Source organism: Melopsittacus undulatus, chromosome Z (genome assembly GCF_012275295.1).
Source record: "Melopsittacus undulatus isolate bMelUnd1 chromosome Z, bMelUnd1.mat.Z, whole genome shotgun sequence".
Taxonomy (NCBI): domain Eukaryota; kingdom Metazoa; phylum Chordata; class Aves; order Psittaciformes; family Psittaculidae; genus Melopsittacus; species Melopsittacus undulatus.
Genome location: NC_047557.1, coordinates 24,117,073 through 24,138,645, shown reverse-complemented (window position 1 = coordinate 24,138,645; position 21,573 = coordinate 24,117,073). Strand labels below are relative to the sequence as shown.

Here is a 21,573-nt window from a genome sequence, read left to right as displayed (position 1 = left end):
AAACTGGAGGTTCATTTGATGGGTTGTAGTTATACAGCTGTCTGTCCTGATATTGTGGTTGGGATGCTTCCAGGGGGCTCTCAGCCTCCAAGGGAATTGAACCTACCCAGCAAAAAGGACTGGCATCAGAGCTTAGGGCATCAACTACAGGCTACCATGGAAGATTGCAGACATCTGAAGACCTACTGGGGTAAGAAATACCTGGAGTCTGTTTCTCTCTAAGCCAGTTCTGAACAGAAGACATACAGACATTACATGTAGTGATGCCTTTGACTGAGAAGTCTGTGTGCATAGTCAGGGTCTGGATGTTGCTGAAGCACAAACGTGCTCGGTTCATTTTTTCTTTGCAGTGTCGTTACAACCCTTGCTTCCCTGGAGTGCGATGTGTGAACACTGCTCCAGGTTTCCGATGTGAGTCTTGTCCCCCAGGATATACAGGACAAACCGTGCAAGGGATAGGCCTCAGCTATGCCAAAAGCAATAAGCAGGTGAGTGGCAGCATCCCTGTGGCAACCGCCGTTTCAAGTTGCTGTTTTATATCAATGCATCTCAATTGTACTTTATTTATACTTCAGTCATTCCATAAACGCCTTGTGTAATTAGGCAGAGCTGAGTGTTTTAATCAGAAGATCTGAGTTGTGTTTGCTTGGCTTTAATGGGAGTATTAAGAGTCGAATACTCAGATAGGTATATAAACAAGAAAAAATGTCAGTGTTTTCACAGTTATTTCTGAGCAAGAGCACTCTGTTGATACCTGCAAAAACTGGCTTTGAGCTAGGAAGAGTGTGATAGAAAAGGCCTATTTTATTGTCAGTTTTTTATGTTTCTATAGCACCCACCCTACAGTTGTTTAAACTCTTGTGGGCAAACCAGAAGCCCATCCTAAGTTTGACATTTTCTGTATCACAAAGATGCATTGGAAGGTTTGCCTATGGGTATGTCTGTGCCATTCTGAGAGTGATTTCAGAAGAGTCTATGACTCTTTTCTAGACTTAAATTTCAGTGTTTTTTCTTCAGACTTGGATCTCAGATTGACATTGTTCCTATTACATGGTGATTTGTTTTGTTGCTAGGTCTGCTTAGATATTGATGAATGTCAGAATGGTGGACTTGGACTCTGTGTTCCAAATTCCCATTGCATAAACACTTTGGTAAGTACCTTTTCATTTGTGGCTTTAAAAAATTGACTGTTCTAAAATTCCTTGAGGCTAGGATTGGATTTATGGCTCTGATTGATGAGCTGAATAATACATTTTGTTGGCTTCATCTAAACCAAACAATCAGTTCCTCTTTTCCTGTCTATTAATAAAAAAAAAAAATCAATACTTTATTTGTCATTAACATGTCCATTTGAGCTGTATCCTTATCGATTTCCCTGAGGAATGTCAGGAACTCCTCTCCACATCACCCAGTTATGTGTGTTTGTGAGTATGCTATTGGAAGGAACCTCCTTTGAAAGATTAAATCTTTGCTTCCCCTCTTCCCACTTGGGAACTGCTGCAGCAAGCTGTTCTCGTAGGTGCTCTTTTCATAGGAGTGAAGTCTTCACTTTGTTAGGATATTTATAGAGTACCAGGTATCCTTCTTAATAAGTACAGAGAGGAGGAGAGCTGCAATTGGTACAACATTTTTAATGCCCATAGGTATTTAGTCTAGGAGAGCAAGCATAACAGAAGTACAAACAGCTATGCTTCGAAAGGTTTGAAAGATATTAGGCTCCAAAAGAACAGGGCTCACAAACCTTTTAATGCTATGAAACAAGTTAGACCTTTCACTTAGAATCACAGAATCAGAGTTATTTAGGTTGAAAAAGACCCTTAAGATCATAAAGTCCAACCACTTACCTCACACTGCTAAGTGCACCACTAAACCATGTCCCTAAGTGCCACATCTGCTTGTCTTTTAAATAACTCAAGGGACGGTGACGCAACCACTTGACTGGGCAGCCTGTTCCAGTGCTTGATAGCCCTTTTGTTTTTTTTTTTTTTTTTTTTCCTAATATCCAATCAAAACCTCCACTCACACAGCTTGAGGATATTTCCTCTTCTTCTATCGCTTGACACCTCATTAGATGCTTCCTTTCAGGTAGCTGTAGGAAGAGATAAGGTCTCCCCTGAGCCTACTTTTCTCCAGACTAAACAACTCCAGTTCTTTCACCTGCTCCTCATCATGCTTGTGCTACAGACCCTTCATCAGCTTTGTTTCCCTTCTCTGGACCTACTCCAGCTCCGCAATGTCACTCTTGTAGTGAGGGGCCCAAACTGAACACAGGATTCAAGGTGCGGCCTCACCAGTGCCCAGCACAGGGGGATGGTCACTGCCCTAGCCCTGCTGGCCGTGCTATTGCTGATACAGGCCAGGATGACGTTGGCCTTCGCTACCTGGGCACCAGCTGGATCATGTTCAGCTCCATCATAGAATCATAGAATAGTTAGGGTTGGAAAGGACCTCAAGATCATCAAGTTTCAACCCCCCTGCCATGGGCAGGGACACCTCACACTAAACCATATCACCCAAGCCTCTGTCCAGCCTGGTCTTGAACACTGCCAGGGATGGAGCATTCACTACCTCCCTGGGCAACCCATTCCAGTACCTCACCACCCTAACAGGAAAGAATTGCTTCCTTATATCCAATCTAAACCTCTGCTGTTTAAGTTTCAACCTGTTACCCCTTGTCCTATCACTACAGTCCCTAATGAAGAGTCCCTCCCCAGCATCCCTGTAGGCCCCCTTCAGATACTGGAAGGCTGCTATGAGGTCTCCACGCAGCCTTCTCTTCTCCAGGCTGAACAGCCCCAACTTTCTCAGCCTGTCTTCATATGGGAGGTGCTCCAGTCCCCTGATCATCCTCATGGCCCTCCTCTGGACTTGTTCCAACAGTTCCATGTCCTTTTTATGTTGAGGACACCAGAACTGAACACAGTACTCCAGGTGAGGTCTGACGAGAGCAGAGTAGAGGGGCAGGATGACCTCCTTTGACCTGCTGGTCACGCTCCTTTTGATGCAGCCCAGGATACGGTTGGCTTTCTGGGCTGTAAGCGCACACTGAAGCTGGCTCATGTTCATTTTCTCATTGACCAACACCCCCAAGTCCTTCTCCACAGGACTACCATGAATTTCCTTTTTGTCCAACCTGTAGCTGTGCCTGGGATTGCTCCGACCCAGGTGTAGGACCTTGCACTTGGCATGGTTAAACTTCATGAGGTTGGCACCAGCCCACCTCACAAGTGTGTCAAGGTCCCTCTGAATGGCATTCCTTCCCTCCAGCTACCAACTGAACCACACAGCTTGGTGTCATCGGCAAACTTGCTGAGGGCACACTCAATTCCATTGTCCATGTCAGCGACAAAGACATTAAACAAGACCGATCCCAACACCGATCCCTGAGGGACACCACTCGTTACTGGTCTCCAGCCGGACATTGAACCATTGACCACAACTCTTTGAGTGCGACCATCCAGCCAGTTCTTTATCCACCGAGTGGTCCACCTATCAAATTGATGACACTCCAATTTAGAGACAAGGATGTCATGTGGGACAGTGTCAAACGCTTTGCACAAGTCCAGGTCGATGACATCAACTGCTCTACCCCTGTCCATCAGTTCTGTAGCCCCATCACAGAAGGCCACCAAATTGATCAGGCAGGATTTCCCCCTAGTGAAGCCATGCTGGCTGTCACCAAGCACCTTGTTGTTTTTCATGTGCCTTAGCATGCCTTCCAAGAGAATGTGCTCCCAGATTTTGCCAGGCACAGAGGTGAGACTGACTGGTCTGTAATTCCCTGGGTCATCCATTTTCCCCTTCTTGAAAATGGGGGTTATATTTCCCTTTTTCCAGTCATTGGGAACTTCACCTGTCTGCCATGATTTTTCAAATATGATGGCCAGTGGCTTTGCAACTTCATTCGCCAGCTCCTTCAGGACCTGTGGATGGATTTCATCAGGTCCCATGGACTTGTGTACATTCAGGTTCTTAAGATGGTCTCGAACCAGATCCTCTCGTACAGTGGGCCCAAGGTCTAGGTTTTCACAGTCCCTGCGTCTGCCTTCCAAGACTTGGGTGCTGCTGTCAGAGCCTTTGCCAGTGAAGACCGAGGCAAAGAAGCCATTCAGAACCTCAGCCTTCTCCAAGTCCTGTGTAGCCAGTTCTCCCAAAAGTTTCCGGAGGGGGCCTACATTGTCCTTAGTCTGTTTTTTAGCTGCTACATATCTATAAAATCCCTTCCTATTATCTTTAACATCCCTTGCCAAGTTTAGCTCCAATTGGGCCTTAGCTTTCCTAACTTGGTCCCTAACTACCCAGACAATATCCCTGTATTCATCCCACGCCACCTGTCCTTGCTTCAATCAGCACCCTGAGTTCCTTTTCCATTAGCAGTTTTCCAGCCACTCTTCCCCAAGCCTGGAGCATTGCATGGGGTTGTTGTGGCCCAAGTGCAGCACGCAACACTTTGCCTTGCTGAATCTCATACCACTGGCCGCAGCCCATTGATCCAGCCTGCCCAGATCTCTCTGCAGGGTCTTCCTCCCCTCCAGCAGATCAACACTCCCAGCCAACTGGGTGTTGTCTGCAAACCTGCTGAGAGTATATTTGATCCTCTAATCCACATCAAAGACTTCGATAACTTTGATTTACTATAAAATAAAGATATTAAGCAGAACTGGCCCCAGTACTGAGCCCTGGGGAACACCACCTGTGACTGGCTGCTGACTGGATTTAACTCCATTCACATCCACTCTTTGGGCCCAGCTACCCAGACAGTTCTTTACCCAGTGAAGAGTAATGAGCAAGCAGTGAGCAGTCAGTTTCTCCAGGCGAATGCTCTGGAAAATGGTGTCAAAGTCTTTGCTAAGGTCCAGGTAAACAACAGTCACAGCCTTTTCATCATCCACTGAGCAGGTTACCTTGTCATAGAAGGAGATCAGGTTGGTCAAGCAGGATCTGCCCTTCATAAACACGTGCTGACTGTGCCTGATCACCTGGTTGTCCCATATGTGCCACTTATGCTACTCTAAATACTGTTCTGCCATAGCTGGGTATACAAAGCAGGCTTTCTCCATTACAAGGGAAAGGTTAAAAGTATCCTGTGGGTGTAAAAGTGGTCCTTTGTGCAACTAAGTATTGTTGAGGCTATTAGCAGTGTTTGAAATTATTGCTTTCTTTGTGAATAACCTTGGTTTTCTAGGACTGCTTTCAATGTTCAGTATGATTTGTGGTTTGTATTTTTTGTGTGGTTTTTAATTTGGGTTTTTTAATACCTAAAACATTTCTATCACATGCTGTATCTTACTGCATGACTAGACATAACTATTCCTCTTCAGGAAGTCATGAAGACCTGTTTGTAGATGGCAACAAGTGTCCTGTCATCTGTCAAAACAGCAGTGTGGGTTTCTTACTCCTGTCTCCTTTAGAAACAGTTTGGTCTGGAAGTGCTGCCTTAAAGGCTATTTTAATGCATACCAGGGGTTGATATAGGACAGAATTTACTGAGTAAATTCAGGAGTCTCCAGAAGATATTAGCCTGGCATCCATTAGAAGAAAGTGCACAGGCTGGTATATTTTGTATAGGCCATACCATTTGCATAGCCCAGTGATTATTTTACTCTCCACATATCTGCATATGTTCACTCTTCAGCCTCAAAGTATGCAGACAGCACAGAGTTAAAGTTTGGAATTAAGCTAGGAACATAGGACAAAAATAATACCCAGATGGGTAGAAAATGTATGTCTCTGTGATGGCTGACTAGGACAGTCCTGACAGTTCCCTTTATAAGCTTTGTATGGTAAGAGTGACGGAGTGAGAAGCACCTCAATTTTACAAAGGGATGGATACACAAGTTTGACAGAGATCTGACTGTTTCTGTTTCTCAATGTGTGAAAAATAATTATTCTTTATAAGAAAAAAAAATGTTTTCAATTAACTTTTATGTCATAGGTTACATATCTACAAGTGTGTGAGTTTTGGGGTTTTTGGGTTTTTGGGTTTTTTTGGAGACAAAAGCCATATTAAGGGTCAAAAGAAGAACCCTTCTTACCAGCATTTATCCTTTTGTATCTTCTCATGGTGATCATCCCAGCACACACTTCCTTGGCTTAGCTCCTTTGGGTTTGTTTACACAGGAGAGTGTAATAATATAAAATACATATATGCATCTAGGTAAACCACTGGAAAAGGTGACATGGGTGTTCTTATTGCAGTGTAAATGAGGATGACTATGTCTTCATCTCCTGAATTCTTTTCTGAACAATTCTGAACAATTAACAACAACAATTAACTCAAATTGGCTTACAAACATGCAGTTAAAAAAAAAAAAACAAAAGCAAAAAGAGCAAAGACATGCTGAACTTTCTTATCTCTCACTGATTAAAAGTTGTGCCTAGCTGAGTTTATTAAAAACTGATGGATCTTTACACTGAAATAAGAGCGTCCAGTCTGATTAAACAGGGGCTGCTTAGAATTTTACATGTTTGGGCTACCTGGAAGCTACCTGGAAGCAGTTCAGACTGCTGCTGGCAGGGACAAGGCATCATGAAGAATTTTTCTGTGCTATGTTACTTTTCTCTGGCTTAACAAAACACTCATCTAAAAGGCAGGAGTTGAGCATATCTTTCAGCTTGCACTGAGGGAGCCAAACCTGATTTTCATGTAGGAAATAGTTTGTTCACAGTGCAAGGAGGCCTCATTGGATGAAAAACTACATTTGCACAGCATAAGCAGTGTGGCATGAATCTTGCCCACATGTTTGATTTAAAAGGAAAGAAGTCCCATTAAAGGGCTGGCTAGTAACTTTTTATTCTTACAGGGGTCTTACCACTGTGGCCAGTGCAAACCAGGTTACACAGGAGACCAAATCAGGGGATGTCAAGCTGAAAGAAGCTGCAGAAATCGAGCCCTCAATCCATGCAGTGTCCATGCTCGTTGTATTGAGGAAAGGAGAGGGGAAGTGACATGTATTGTGAGTTCATAAATTCATGCTTTTGTACAATGAAAAATAGCCTTTTTTAGGCTGGAACTGGGAAGGTCTTTGTGTTGGGTATTTTAGCTGGGTCTTAGCTGGGCACACTAGCCCAGACCAGCTATGAAAATAACCAGGCTAAGTCTATCTTGCAATTGCTTTCTTTTTGCAGCATCTCTGTAAGGCAGCCATGCTCATTTACCATATTCACTGTTTCTATACAATTAGAACTTTTGGGAATGGCTTTTACAGACTTTCTATAGTCTCCTCAGAAAGGACTATTGAATTTCACTCTACAGAAGACATCACAAGGACAAATTCATCTCCTGGTACTCATCTGCATAGCTGTGGGATCCTCTCTGCATACCCAGTGTGCCTGTACTTGCCTGCTGACAAAGATGATGTTTTTCTAAGTGAGGCTAAGACCACAGATTCTAGACGTAGGTAGGCTGTACTATGCTTTCCAGCCATGGGACCAGAGGAGCACCAAGTGGCCCATAACTTCCATTGTAAGAATCTAACTGAAGTATATTACTTAGTTTTTCCATCTTGCAAGGAGAAACAAGAGACTAATCTTGTGTCCTAAATTTGGATACAGTACATGCTTTTGCTGGCACTTGTTTTGGTATCATTTTTAAGTACATCTGTTTCAAAAAGAATCTGGGATATTTTAAGTCCATACTGTAATGGTGAGATAGTTAGAAACTTGTGTTGGGCAAGCCTCATTTTAAGGAGAGGTCAGAGTTTGCCATGCACTTCTATGCATCAGTCTTCAGTTACAAGACAAATTAGATGTTAATTTTAAACAGCCAATCTAATTGGCTAAGAGAAACTTGCATGCAAATGCACTTGCTTTGCTGATGGAAATTTGGTAGCTGTCAGCGCAGTTCTGTCTTAAAATTTTCTCTAGTTGCACACGTATTCTTGGGATATTGAACAAAACAAAGTCATCCCATTGAGCCATGGGCTCCTTGCTGACTACTAACTGCATATTCTGCCTAGGTTGCATCTTCCTGGTCAGTGTCTAAAATAAATCTATAGCTTTCACTGAAATCATTGTGTTGCAGACACACATTCCATTTAGCATCAAGTCTTGGCTCTTTCTAGCTGTGTCTAGATATAGAAGGCATGAAACAATAGCTTTCTTTCCACATTTTTGAGAGATGGCGAAGTGTACCTCACTGTAGTTCAGGGACTGTCCATTCCTGGTGTACGTTTGTGTTTTCAAGACTGTTGTGGGATTTCCTTCTCAAATATTGCTACAGTGACTCATTAACCTTTTGGTAGTACTACCATGGTGTTTTATTAATAGTGTGGCATTGGCTGGGCTGGTGATGGTTATATTTGTGGAAAAGATGTTGACATTGACGGCTACCCTAATGAAGAACTCTCATGCTCTGCTGGAAACTGCAGAAAAGTAAGAAATTCTTTCTTAATCCTATAATTCAGAGCATGAAGGGGAAAAGAGGAAGAGTGGAAGATGTATTAACCTTTTTTCAAGGAATTGAATGTATCTGGCTAAATTGTTTTAAATTTGATTCATTGATTAATTAAAACAGTAATAGAAAAAGTCATTGAAATTATGAAGGCATCCAGTTTACCCATAGAACACTAAACAAGTCTCATTTTATATCCAGGACAATTGCAGATTTGTCCCAAACTCTGGACAAGAAGATGCTGATGGTGATGGGATTGGAGATGCCTGTGATGATGATGCAGATGGAGATGGTATTCCCAATGAGCAGGTGCTGTGTATAGATCTGGGTGGAGGGGTCTGTGGAAACAGTAGGATTTCACACTACTGCAATAGGCAGTGATTTTGAAATATGGCTCACTACTATTTGCCAATGATTATCCCATACATTCAGTGCAAGCAGCTATCTAAATCCTGTCTTTTCATTTTATAGAATGCTTGCTATTATAAGACCTAAAAAATCCAGGCTGTTTCACAGAGTCTTAAATCTCTCTGCAAGGGATTTATAGTGTATGCTCCATTATTATATTTTATCATTGAATTCTAGAGCTTTTTGCATACAGAACTTGTGTCCTTGTCGCACTTTATTATAGCATGGCCTTCAAGAGCATTACTTTCATTAGTGTCTTTTTAAATAGTAGGTTGACCTCACATATTCCACGAGGGATACAAACCCCACACAAACTAATGGGTGTCTTGCCAATTGCTTGAAGAAAGCTTTGAATCATGTTCTGAAAGTGAAAGAGGTTTCCATGTGGGTACACTGCTGCAGAATATATCAGAGATTAAATTCAGACCATAAAAGTTCTTCTGTGTTCACCCCACACCCTCACAAGCCCACTGTGGTTCTACATGAAGATCTTTCTGTGCTTAATGCACTTCCAAGATAGACAAGAAGAACACTCTATTCAGATTACAAATGTCCATGTGGAGCTAGGTCAGACTGACAATCACAAAAGGTCTGTCCCAGGCTGTTCTGCCACAGAGAACAAGCCTAAATTCAGGTAGCTTGAAGCAACTGTTTTTATTAATGTTCTACAGCAAAAGATGTTAAATCCTCCTTTAACTGTAAATCTATATGCAGTTTCAACACCTTTGCAACCAGTAACTTCTGTATTGTTGCTAAACTGTGTTCTGGGTGCAAGAGGATGAGGTCATGGATGTGCTAGATGGCAAGGGAAAGTTTACACTAGTTTGAAATAAAGTCTTCTCCATGTGCTTACTGATGGTCATAAGAAAGTCAACAGCAGTTTGTTTGACAAAAAAAAACCACAAAAACCCAAACAACAAACAAACAAACCCAAAACAACAAAAACAACTAGTGCATTTTTGTGTCAGAAAGTCATGTTTTTCGGTGTTTCAGCTTTGGTTTGAGTCTCTACCAGAAGGGGGCAGTGGACTTTCACTGAGAGCATCTGACAAAGCCTGTCAGGGTCCCTGAGCTACAGCTTTTGGGAAGAGGACCATGTAAGAAAGCTAGGGCACCAAAACAGATTACTCAGTTACTCACTGTGGACAAAATGAGAATCAGAAGTCAAAGTTGTAATTAAAGCCTTATAATATCCATGTTTATATTTATGGTTCCCCCAGCATGATTAAAAGGAGAGCTTTAAGACACATACAAAGTCTTATCTAGAGCTAATCATAGAATCATAAATTGTTTGGGGTTGGAAAGAACCTTAAGATCATCAAGTTCCAGCCACCCTGACATGAGCAGGGACACCTCATCCTAGACAGTGTTGCTCAAGGCTCTGTCCAACCTGGTCTTGAACACTCTCAGGGATGTTCCTTTTCCAGCATCTCAACACCCACACAGTAAAGAATGTCTTTCCTATATCTAACCTAAACTTCCTCTGTGTAAGTATGAACCCACCACACCTTGTCTTGTCACTGCAGTCCCTAATGAAGAGTCCCTCTCCGGCATCCTTGTAGGCTCCCTTCAGGTACTAGAAGGCTGCTATGAGGTCTCCATGCAGCCTTCTCTTCTCCAGGCTGAACAGCCCCAACTTTCTCAGCCTGTCTTCATACAGGAGGTGCTTCACTCCCCTGATCAACCTCGTGGCCCTCCTCTGGCCTTATTCCAACAGTTCCATGTCCCTTTTATGTTGAGGACACCAGAACTGCACACAGTATTCCAGGTGAGGTCTCAGGAGAGCAGAGTAGAGGGGCATGATCACCTCCTTTGACCTGCTGGTCATGCTCCTTTTGATGCAGTCCAGGATACAGGTGGCTTTCTGGGCTGTAAGAGCACACACTGCTGAGCCATGTTCAGTTCATTTTCTCATCAACCAACACCCCCAAGTCCTTCTCTGCAGGGCTGCACTGAATCTCTTCACCCAACCTGTAGCTGTGCCTGGGATTGCTCCAACCCAGGTGTTGGACCTTGCACTTTGCTTTGTTGAACTTTATGAGGCTGGCATTGGCCACGTCTCAAGCATGTCAAGGTCCCTCTGGATGATATCCCTTCCTCTTGTGTATCAACCGAACCAGACAGCTTGGTGTCAGCAATATTCACATAAAATGTAAAGTGCTCACAGTAATAAATTTTTATTAAAATAGACGTAAATGTAAGAGTTATATAAATCCACAAAAGTAGAAATTAAGTATTTGGGACCCAATTCATGCCTGATTTGGATCTGTGTCTCTTGCAGGATAACTGTGTCTTGGTTCCCAATGTTAACCAGAGAAATAGCGACCAAGATGTCTTTGGAGATGCTTGTGACAACTGCCGCAATGTTCTGAATAATGACCAGAGGGACACAGATGGTGATGGGAAAGGAGATGCTTGTGATGATGACATGGATGGAGATGGTTGGTCATTCTTAACTTCCAGCTTCTCTGATGTTCTTGAAACTTGCCCAGAATGTGCTGTGTGTTAGGAGATTTTCTGTCACCAGTTGCATTGTCTTTCTTCATGAAACCTTTGTTTGCAGTCCTTTTCATTTACCTTAATATGTAACTTTTAGCCTTCGTTGGAAGCCCCAAACACTGTAACAGGTAAAGCTAGCCATGGTTTATGTGTAAGTTAGGGTCATTAATCATTCAGTAATTCCTCAAAGGTACAAACATGTTCCAAAGTACCCAGCTGTTACCTATCCCAGATGCCGAAGAGCCACATAATTTGTATTGCTTTAGGAGGCTTAGAAGAAGTAGAAAGATCACAACCCTTCAAATGTAATAACAAAGGTGAGACGTTCCATCTTCTAACCTGTGAAACAGGAACAGGATAGAATGAGTTGTATATAATTAATGAAGTGTGTGTGATGGGTTTGAAAGCTGTTCTTTAGCAAGATGTTTCTAACTTCTGTTAAGTGAAATGGATGCACACATAAGAAGGACCTGCTGTGCAGGCTTATAATGTCATTGCAAGATGAAGTAGCTGGTGAAGAGGAATAGTGTCTTTGCTGTTCTTGGTGTTTATGTTGCTCAGTAACAAATGAAGGAATTGTTTTTAACATTGTGCTTCTTACTAGGTATTAAGAACCTTTTGGATAATTGTCAGAGAATCCCGAACCAAGACCAGGAGGACACAGATAATGATGGTGTTGGTGATGCCTGTGACAGCTGCCCTACAATCAGTAACCCAAATCAGGTCGGTAGGCACAAGATAAAAATACCCTCATTTAGGGAGAGGTACTTTTGAGGTTGAAAAAGAAGCATGAGAATGAAGCAGCTCGTGCAGGGTGTTTACCTTTTTAACAGTAGGTATTTGGGAAGGTTTTATGGAGCTTCAGAGTCTCCTGACAATGGGAAAGGGGAGGTACCAGGTTTATTATCATAGTTTGGGATGTCGTTAGCCTTTTTGCCCTGACAGTATGTTCTGCTGGCGTGTTCTGAGACATGGGCGTGCTCCAGTCCCACAGAGTCCAATGCCAGACCCAACACAGTGGTGTGATTTAGTTACACTTGATATTTCTTTATTTAGGATAAAATCCCAGTGTCCTTATTTAGTAAAACTTTTCATTGCTGCTAGGTGAGAAGTGAGACTTTTCATGTTTTGAACTCTGATTAAGCTCCTTGTGACTAACAAAAATTTTTGGAAACTTCATAGAAACATAGCAGATTTTCAAAGCTGCTGGATACATCAGCTGTGGTTAGAAATGAGAGATATTTATTTCCAGTAGTAGAAGAATTTTGCTTGAACTACTCACCTCACTTGAGCTGCTTCAATCAAGTTTAACCCTGTTTACTCATTGTCTGTTGGTTTTATTTTTTTTCTTCTTCCTTTAAATAAACTGTCCTTTTGGTTAAATTGATGATGCAAACAAGAAAATATGTTTTGTGAAACAAATGTTTTTCCATGCTTTTATTTTAATTGCATTTGATTTGGTTGTGTTTTGGTTTAATACTGCCATTTTAGTAGATGCTCTCAGCAGCTGATACTGGAACTTCACTGTTTCCTTTTGCAGTCAGATGTTGACAACGACCTGGTTGGAGATTCCTGTGATACTAATCAGGACAGGTATGCTGTGTTATGGCTTGTAACAGCAGCAGGGAAGGGGAGAGGCCTGTCTTGAGCTAAATCAAGCTCAGACTTTCTGGAGAACTTTAATCCCTCAGACTAGCCTGAATTTGACGCCAGTACTTCCTCAAAGAGGTGTTATTTCAGAAAATGTTGTTTGAACCATCAGCCTTGTTGGGTCACTTCCCTGTAGCAGTACAGTTAAGAGCTTTTCACCTTTAGCAGCATGTTAATGCAGGCTTCCTGTGAGTTCCTGTTGAAGTGACATTCAGTGCAGTTCTCTGGCTGTAAAGTCCGGAGCACTGCTCAGAACTTCAGTGAGGTAAAAGGATTTTTTTCTTTTCTTTATTTTCATTCCTCTTTTCTTTCTTTTTCAATCCCAGCAGGAATTTCACAGTTAAGGGCTCCATGTTTTCCCATAAGAAGCTAGTGTTCCAGAAACAGAATTTTGTTACCAAGTGTAAAATAAAAAAAAAAAAAGAAAAAGATAAGCCCCTTTGCTTTAGCGTAGCAAGAGTGACAGTGTGCCTTTCTGGCTTTACACACCCTGAGCATTCACAGGGGCATGTCCTGTGACAACCTGCTCACACCTGCCTGGAAGCAGCTTCTACATAACCAGCATTAGGGGTGGCAAGTGCTCCCCTGCTGTCCTTACTTAAATGAAGAAGAAAGGGAAGTGCTAAATCCTGTGCTTGCCCAGCATGTTGTCAGCCACAGGCGGCTGCAAGGTCTCAGCCCCAGGTGGTTGGTGGATGCTGCTGCCTGGCATGTAAGTGCAGGGAGCCCACTTCCTGACCTCCACAGGGAGCATTCCCAGTCTTGGGCCAGTAGCTGCAAAGGGCACCAGCTGAGAGCTGTTTTAGGTAGATACGGCCTTGGTTTTTTCCTGTTTTAAAAAGGGAAATGGTTTCTTTTCCTCAAACCTAGCTAATATGTATGAAGCGTTTCCTGGTAGAAACAATATAGTTCTGCCTGAGGTTAACCTTGCAGTAAATGTGTGTGCATGGTCCTCATTGCATTTCATCTTAAGAATGTGCAAACACCGGTTGCTCTGACCTAAAATTAAAGTACTTTTCTTAAGCAGTGAAAGATAGGTGGGAATATGCTAGCTGTAAGCCCTAATTTGGCTGCATGTCACCTGCTCTGCCTGAGTTCAGCATAAAGCTGCTGAGAGGAAACATGCCTGCTTATCACCAGGAACTATTTTATTTATGGTGCATGTACAAGACACACCTGACTTCAGGCCATTTTTTTTGCATGGATGCACTTAACTGTTGGCATGGAGAAACAAGGCAGCCACCCCATAACTTTGCAAACTCTTTTTCTGTGGTCTGTCCCGATTCCTTGTGATTCTTTACTGTGACCAGCTGATGTTGGGGGGGGGGGGTGCTTGGGAGCTACAGACTTCTCTGTTTCTCTCTGTGTACCTTGCCTGCTGGACTGTAATGTAACAAAACTTGATATGCAGGAGGGGGAAAGTGGTGCTTGTTTTTAAACAAGTCTGATTTCGCATGTTCATGCAGAATCTTCCAAAAATTCTTATTCACACTCACACCTGCATGTTCATGAGCACCAAGACACTTGTGAACATGTCTGACAAAGGACACCAGCTGTTGAGTACTTGCTGTCTCCTGGAAGTCTTTTGATTGATGACACTGCACTTGTTGGATGTGTCTTACACGTCCTTTAGGAGTGGATGTCATTTGAGGTCTTGGACTCTGGTACCTTTTCCCACTCCCTGTAAGGTTTCTTTTCTTGTCTGGGTATTTTTACAGCTCTAGGCTTAGTCTTTACATTCCTGCTGCCTTATCATATTGTCTGTGTTTGCTGCTTGTCTCCTTGCTGTTCTGCCACCTGAGTGACAAGAGGTTGTGGTGACCACTGGTCTGTTTCCTATTATGGCGTGCCTCCAGTGCAATTCCCACTTGAGTACCCATGCTGTCCCCCATGCAGATGCAAGAGCTGATGCTGACATGCCGTTTCTTTCTGTTTCTTTGCTCATAGTGATGGCGATGGGCACCAGGACAGCACAGACAATTGCCCCACCATCATCAACAGCTCTCAGCTGGACACGGATAAGGATGGGTTAGGTGATGAGTGTGATGAGGATGATGATAACGATGGTATTCCTGACCTCTTGCCCCCCGGCCCTGACAATTGCAGGCTGGTTCCCAATCCAGGGCAGGAAGATGACAATGGTAAGATGGGCTTTCAGGAGCCATTTCAGTGCTTAGGCACTACATCCTTCCCCAGGCACTACACATGTGCACCAGGATCCAACACAGTCACTGCATCTGCATACACTAGTACCAGGAGGGAACCCAACACACAGGGGCCGTTTGACCCAAGCAGAGGACTTCGAGTCCCCTCCTGCAGCCATCAGGGCTGAGACTCCAGCTGCTTCTCAAGCACCCTGCTCTACCCAGAGGTGGCTACTTGCTAAACCATAAACCTTTCACTTCTCTGATGCATGCAGGTGATGGAGTCGGGGATATCTGTGAGTCTGATTTTGACCAGGATACAGTGATAGATCGGATTGATGTGTGCCCTGAGAATGCAGAGATCACCTTGACAGACTTCAGGGCCTATCAGACAGTGGTGCTGGACCCAGAGGGAGATGCACAGATTGATCCCAACTGGGTGGTTCTTAACCAGGTAAAAATACATTTGGTGTTTCTTACCTAGCTGAGAAAGATGTTTTGAAAACCACAGTAAAACTGTCTCTAATTGCTGGACCTCTGGCAAACAAGCGGAAAGTGGATGCTGTTGGTTGGTTGACTATTTTACAGGAGTTATAATAAAGAGACATTTTTTTAGCATATGATAGCTTTGGTGCTCCTAATAGTCTAGAATATCTACAGGGTGGTCAACTTTTTTGTGTGGATTTCACTACTGCCAAGAAGGCGAACACAAGACTTTTGTGTCACACTATTGAAGTATTTTTGTAGCAAACAGTCTCATGAATCCTTCCCAAAATTTTGAAAGTCTCATCTGCTGTATAGCAGAGCATTTACTCTAGATGGAGTCCAGTAACTGTTACTTATACTAACAAATCTTAGCCTCCAGGAGGCTAATGTGTTCTGAGTCACAGGGAATGTGCAGTTTATTCCCACTGGCAAAGTCGCTGCCAAGCCAGCTGAGATGTATACACCCTCCTTAAACCAGTCCCAGCAGTCAGTTTAATTCCTAATTCCATGATCAAACTGTACAAGCTAAGTGTAGGAAAAGCTTTCTTCCACCCCAGCCCTCTTTCTGACATTCCCCCCGCCCTGCTCCCAGTTCTGGTTCAGTGATTTGCAGAATTAAATTTTGTAGTAGGAAAGGCAAATCATTCCTGACTCAGGGGACACAAGCAGCTGAAACATTAGTAGTGAATGATAGTCCTCCTTTTAATTTAGATTAATTATAAATAAATATATAAAAAGATTATAGAATCATAGAATACTTAGGGTTGGAAAGGACCTTAAGATCATCTAGTTCCAGCCCCCCTGCCTTGGGCAGGGACATCTCCCACTAAACCATGTCACCCAAAGCTCTGTCCAACCTGGCCTTAAACACCACCAGGGTTATAAATTATTATTATTATAATTACTATTTATACTATAAATAATAATTATACAATTACATATTTATATTTACATATTTAATATAGTTATATTATTATTTATACATTATAAAATATATAAATATAACTGTATAAATATTATAAATTATTATTTGTATTATAAAGAATTATAAATACATTTATTTATATATTTATATTATTTATACATATATTTATATATTAACCACTCGGTGGATAAAGAACTGGCTGGATGGTCGCACTCAAAGAGTTGTGGTCAATGGTTCAATGTCCGGCTGGAGACCAGTAACGAGTGGTGTCCCTCAGGGATCGGTGTTGGGATCGGTCTTGTTTAATGTCTTTGTCGCTGACATGGACAATGGAATTGAGTGTGCCCTCAACAAGTTTGCTGATGACACCAAGCTGTGTGGTTCTGTTGATACGCTGGAGGGAAGGAATGCCATCCAGAGGGACCTTGACAAACTTGTGAGGTGGGCTGGTGCCAACCTCATGAAATTTAACCATGCCAAGTGCAAGGTCCTACACCTGGGTCGGAGCAATCCCAGGCACAGCTACAGGTTGGACAAAAAGGAAATTCATGGTAGTCCTGTGGAGAAGGACTTGGGGGTGTTGGTCAATGAGAAAATGAACATGAGCCAGCTTCAGTGTGTACTCACAACCCAGAAAGCCAACCGTATCCTGGGCTGCATCAAAAGGAGCGTGACCAGCAGGTCAAAGGAGGTCATCCTGCCCCTCTACTCTGCTCTCGTCAGACCTCACTTGGAGTATTGTGTGCAGTTCTGGTGTCCTCAACATAAAAAGGACATGGAACTGTTGGAACAAGTCCAGAGGAGGGCCATGAGGATGATCAGGGGACTGGAGCACCTCCCATATGAAGACAGGCTGAGAAAGTTGGGGCTGTTCAGCCTGGAGGAGAGAAGGCTGCGTGGAGACCTCATAGCCGCCTTCCAGTATCTGAAGGGGGCCTACAGGGATGCTGGGGAGGGACTCTTCATTAGGGACTGTAGTGATAGGACAAGGGGTAACAGGTTGAAACTTAAACAGCAGAGGTTTAGATTGGATATAAGGAAGCAATTCTTTCCTGTTAGGGTGGTGAGGTACTGGAATGGGTTGCCCAGGGAGGTAGTGAATGCTCCATCCCTGGCAGTGTTCAAGACCAGGCTGGACAGAGGCTTGGGTGATATGGTTTAGTGTGAGGTGTCCCTGCCCATGGCAGGGGGGTTGGAACTTGATGATCTCAAGGTCCTTTCCAATCCTAACTATTCTATGATTCTATATATAAAATAAATCAGGTAATTTAATTAATTAACTACAAGCAAAGGGAGGAGATGAGTGAAGGGGGGTGCTAGAGGGAGGCAGAAGGGGCTGCCAGGTGTAGACAGTTCAGCTCATCACAGACACCAACCAGCCTAAATTACTCTTACAGGGCATGGAAATTGTGCAGACTATGAACAGCGATCCTGGCCTTGCTGTTGGTATGTACCTCTTCTGAGATTCAAGTTTTACAGCAAAAAACAGCCTGTGAATTCATTTTCTGCAGACTTGATTTAACCCATGTGTGTCCCTCAGGTTACACGGCTTTTAACGGTGTTGACTTCGAGGGCACTTTCCATGTCAACACTGTGACAGATGATGACTACGCTGGCTTTATTTTTGGTTATCAAGACAGCTCTAGTTTTTATGTGGTAATGTGGAAACAGACTGAACAGACATACTGGCAAGCAACTCCCTTCAGAGCTGTTGCAGAGCCTGGCATTCAGCTAAAGGTACTGGTTGTAGCTCCTAGCAGGTGACACAGCAGTCACCACAGCCTGACTAAACCATCCTGCCATGGGTTGACTGTGCCACCAGACCATCTGACTGCTGTGGGCTAAGCCATCATGCTGTGCATTGGCCAAGCCATCACTGCATGGTGGCTGTTCTGCCTTACTGCTGTTGTCTCCCTGCAACAGGCGCAAAAACTGCCACACAGCCCTTTCAATAGCAATATTTATTAAGGAAATACTTCTGCAGTCTTGCCCCTGCTCATCAGCTGGAGGGTTTTGTCTCTGCTCTCATTGTGCTCTGAATGTAGCTGGTCAAACTGCCTCCTTGTCCTTGGTTTTTCATGCAAGCAGTGGCTTCAGTTATACAAAAGAAATTAGGAGCATGCGAGCAGGAGAGAGATTGCTTCTGCAGACCTGCTCCCCATTACAGAAGGACTTACAGCTCCTGAAAATCACATTTCTCTGTGATTGGCATTGGCAAATTGTATTTCTGCAGGCTGTGAAATCCAAGACGGGCCCTGGTGAGCACCTTCGCAACTCCCTCTGGCACACGGGGGACACCACTGACCAGGTCAGGCTGCTGTGGAAGGACCCCCGAAATGTAGGGTGGAAAGACAAGGTCTCCTATCGCTGGTTCTTGCAGCATAGACCTCAGATTGGTTACATCAGGTAAGAGAGGAAAGGATAGATGAGTACAGATACATGTCTGCCTAAACTGTTGTTTCTCAACACCTAATTCACACAATAATCTGGGAAGTTGTGAGATGTTTGAGCTTTACACTGATGAAGCCTTGTAACAGGCTAGACTTTTGAAATTCAGACTGCAGTACTTTTCATAGGAAATATAATAAATATAATTCCAAGTTATGCTTGTTTGTAACCTGAGTTTTATGCCATCTGGCTGTTGTAACTGGGTACTACCCTAATAAGCCCTTTTCTGGCTTTAATACCTTGTTTCCCAAGCTACTGATGGCTACTCATCTCAAAAACAATGCATTTCAAAATTTCTTAATTTTGATGCCTTAGAGTATTTTTGTTGGAATCATGATAATTCATTTACAGATCTTGGGATAACAGAATTGGTAAAAGCTGTCCACTTAAAAGGTTGTGATCCTAACTAAGATCAATAATTATTGTGACATGATAGATTTGAGATTACATAGCATATATTCAGAAAGTTTGTCAAAGCTGCGTAATGCATGTTATTTATTTTGTTATTTGTAAAACATAAAAAAAATCACCCCTCAGGAGGAAGCATTTCAGTTTGCACCACCCAGGTCAGCAGGAATTACACTTGTAGATCAACAGCAGTGTTAAAACACACAAAAAAAACCCTCAAAACTGGCATCATCAGCTCAGTTTTGCAGTTGTAATAGAACAGAAACAGAGGTATGTCAGTTGTTCTTCAAAAAATCACCACCCTGCAGCTGAGATGCAGTAACTTGATATTAGAATTATTCCAGTTTCTGGTGCAGAGCATCATCTTCATTGGTAATGGGAATGAGCGAGTTTGACTTTTTGCTAAAGTGGATTATGAACATATATTCTGCCAGTTGTGTCCCACCCACAGGGCAGTTGTGGATAGATCTTGGGTGGCAACTTTTGTTTAGTCCAAGCTGTTTGTGAAGCTGCTTCACAAGCAAACATCTGCCTGTGGTTGCAGTCTCTAGCTAGCCTGATTAATGCCCTCTGCAACTGGGAAAGCTAGAGAAGTCAGTGTCACAGTCTTTCAGAAACTAAAGGGAGCCAGGCCTAAAGTGAACCTCTGCCAGCTCTCTGTTCACATCTTGCTGCAGTCTGTTTAGGCCAGATGCCACAGACCATAATGCATCTAGCAAAGGTTTTCTGAGGCTTAAGGAAGCATAGGAAAAAGTCACTTGAGCCAAGACTCTCCCACAGAAATCTGAAAGACAACAAGTTCTATTCATTGTACAGATGCTTTTGAACTGCCTCAGCAAATCAGGAAATAAACTCAGGAACATAACAGGAATTGTTAGGTTGTTGTTTTTTTTTTCTCATTTTATAAAAAGACACAGGACCTTTCTTCCCTTTCACCACTCTCTGTTTTCTTGCATGTCAGGGTCCTCATGCAAACAGGGTCCTTCAGGCTCATCATCCTCTAAGTCACTTACCCAGTACCCCAGGGGCTGAAGACTTGGTGCAGACAGCATTGCAGCATCCCAGCTAGCTCCAGCATGTTTCTGCTGAAGCCCTAAATGCAGGGCGCACTCTGGGGAGGTGGCAGGGCACAGCTCTTCCCAGAGCTGCTTGGGAATTTGCCGATGGATTTTCTAAGAATGAAATGCCAGATCATCAGAACTGTTCCTGGAATTAATCACAGTCACATTTTTAAAGACACTAACAGTGAAGTTTAACATTCAAAATAGTTTGTTTGAAACTTTGCTTATTAAAAAAGAAAAAAAGGTTTAGCTTCAAACTGTGTGAGACAATATCCATCTGGCCTTCTTCAACTGGTCTAATCTGGTTCTCCCTTTCTCCTGTAACTGTTGACTGTGAAAATTTTCAAGAGTTAAAGCTCTCAACCTGACTGATGACACACAATAAATATTCCAGGACTTTTGTAGGATGTATAAAAAACCCCCAAACCCACCAAAACACCCTCCCTGTTCAGCTCTTGACAGCATGCAGCATTACTCCAGTCCCTGGCCTCCAAGAGGGCTATCTTAGCTTCTTTTTCTCCTATGGGAAGGAGGGATACTATTTCCAAGGCTGGAGCTGCCATCAGTAATGAGATTACTTTTATGAATGTTGCAGCCCTGGAAAAGACATAATGGACCTTCTGTTTGCTTTCATTAAGGGCAAGATTTTATGAAGGCTCTGACCTAGTGGCAGACTCTGGTGTAACTATAGACACCACAATGCGTGGAGGACGGCTTGGAGTTTTCTGCTTCTCTCAGGAAAACATTATTTGGTCCAACCTGAAATACCGCTGCAATGGTAATGTTGCTCTTACATCATTTTAGCTAATATCTAGCAAATGAACATGAAGTAGTGCGGTAGTGTGGCTGCTGGATTAAGCCATTTTTCATCCCTTCCATTGCTTTTCATTCACAAGTTATTCACAGCTGCAAAACGCCTCCCCTGACACCAGCAGCATGCTGCAGCCCAGCCAGACAGGAACTGACACCTCACAACTGCTCCTCCCAAAGCAGTCACTCTGCTGCAGAGATTGTGCCAACTAAGTAGTATAGCTGTCATCAGAGAATTGGATTCGTAATTTAAAACCAGCCAAGCATGAGCTGTACACACACAATATACATTCTGAGGCCATTATACATGTAGGATGTCTTGAGCTGTAAATACAGCATGAA

General features: G+C 43.1%; 1 protein-coding gene across 1 annotated transcript in view; it reads left to right on the top strand.

The window, feature by feature from the left end:
• The window catches only part of THBS4 (thrombospondin 4), a 45,188-nt gene that overhangs the window by 21,789 nt on the left and 1,826 nt on the right, over positions 1-21,573 (top strand). Inside the window, exons 8-21 of the mRNA XM_013129750.2 lie at positions 351-488; positions 1,074-1,151; positions 6,804-6,956; positions 8,269-8,373; positions 8,594-8,701; positions 11,082-11,241; positions 11,904-12,022; positions 12,840-12,892; positions 14,897-15,090; positions 15,369-15,547; positions 17,902-17,950; positions 18,045-18,241; positions 18,738-18,910; positions 21,060-21,199. Of these exons, the coding sequence (XP_012985204.1) occupies positions 351-488; positions 1,074-1,151; positions 6,804-6,956; positions 8,269-8,373; positions 8,594-8,701; positions 11,082-11,241; positions 11,904-12,022; positions 12,840-12,892; positions 14,897-15,090; positions 15,369-15,547; positions 17,902-17,950; positions 18,045-18,241; positions 18,738-18,910; positions 21,060-21,199 (1,846 nt within the window). The remainder of the gene's footprint in view (positions 1-350; positions 489-1,073; positions 1,152-6,803; positions 6,957-8,268; positions 8,374-8,593; positions 8,702-11,081; positions 11,242-11,903; positions 12,023-12,839; positions 12,893-14,896; positions 15,091-15,368; positions 15,548-17,901; positions 17,951-18,044; positions 18,242-18,737; positions 18,911-21,059; positions 21,200-21,573) is intronic.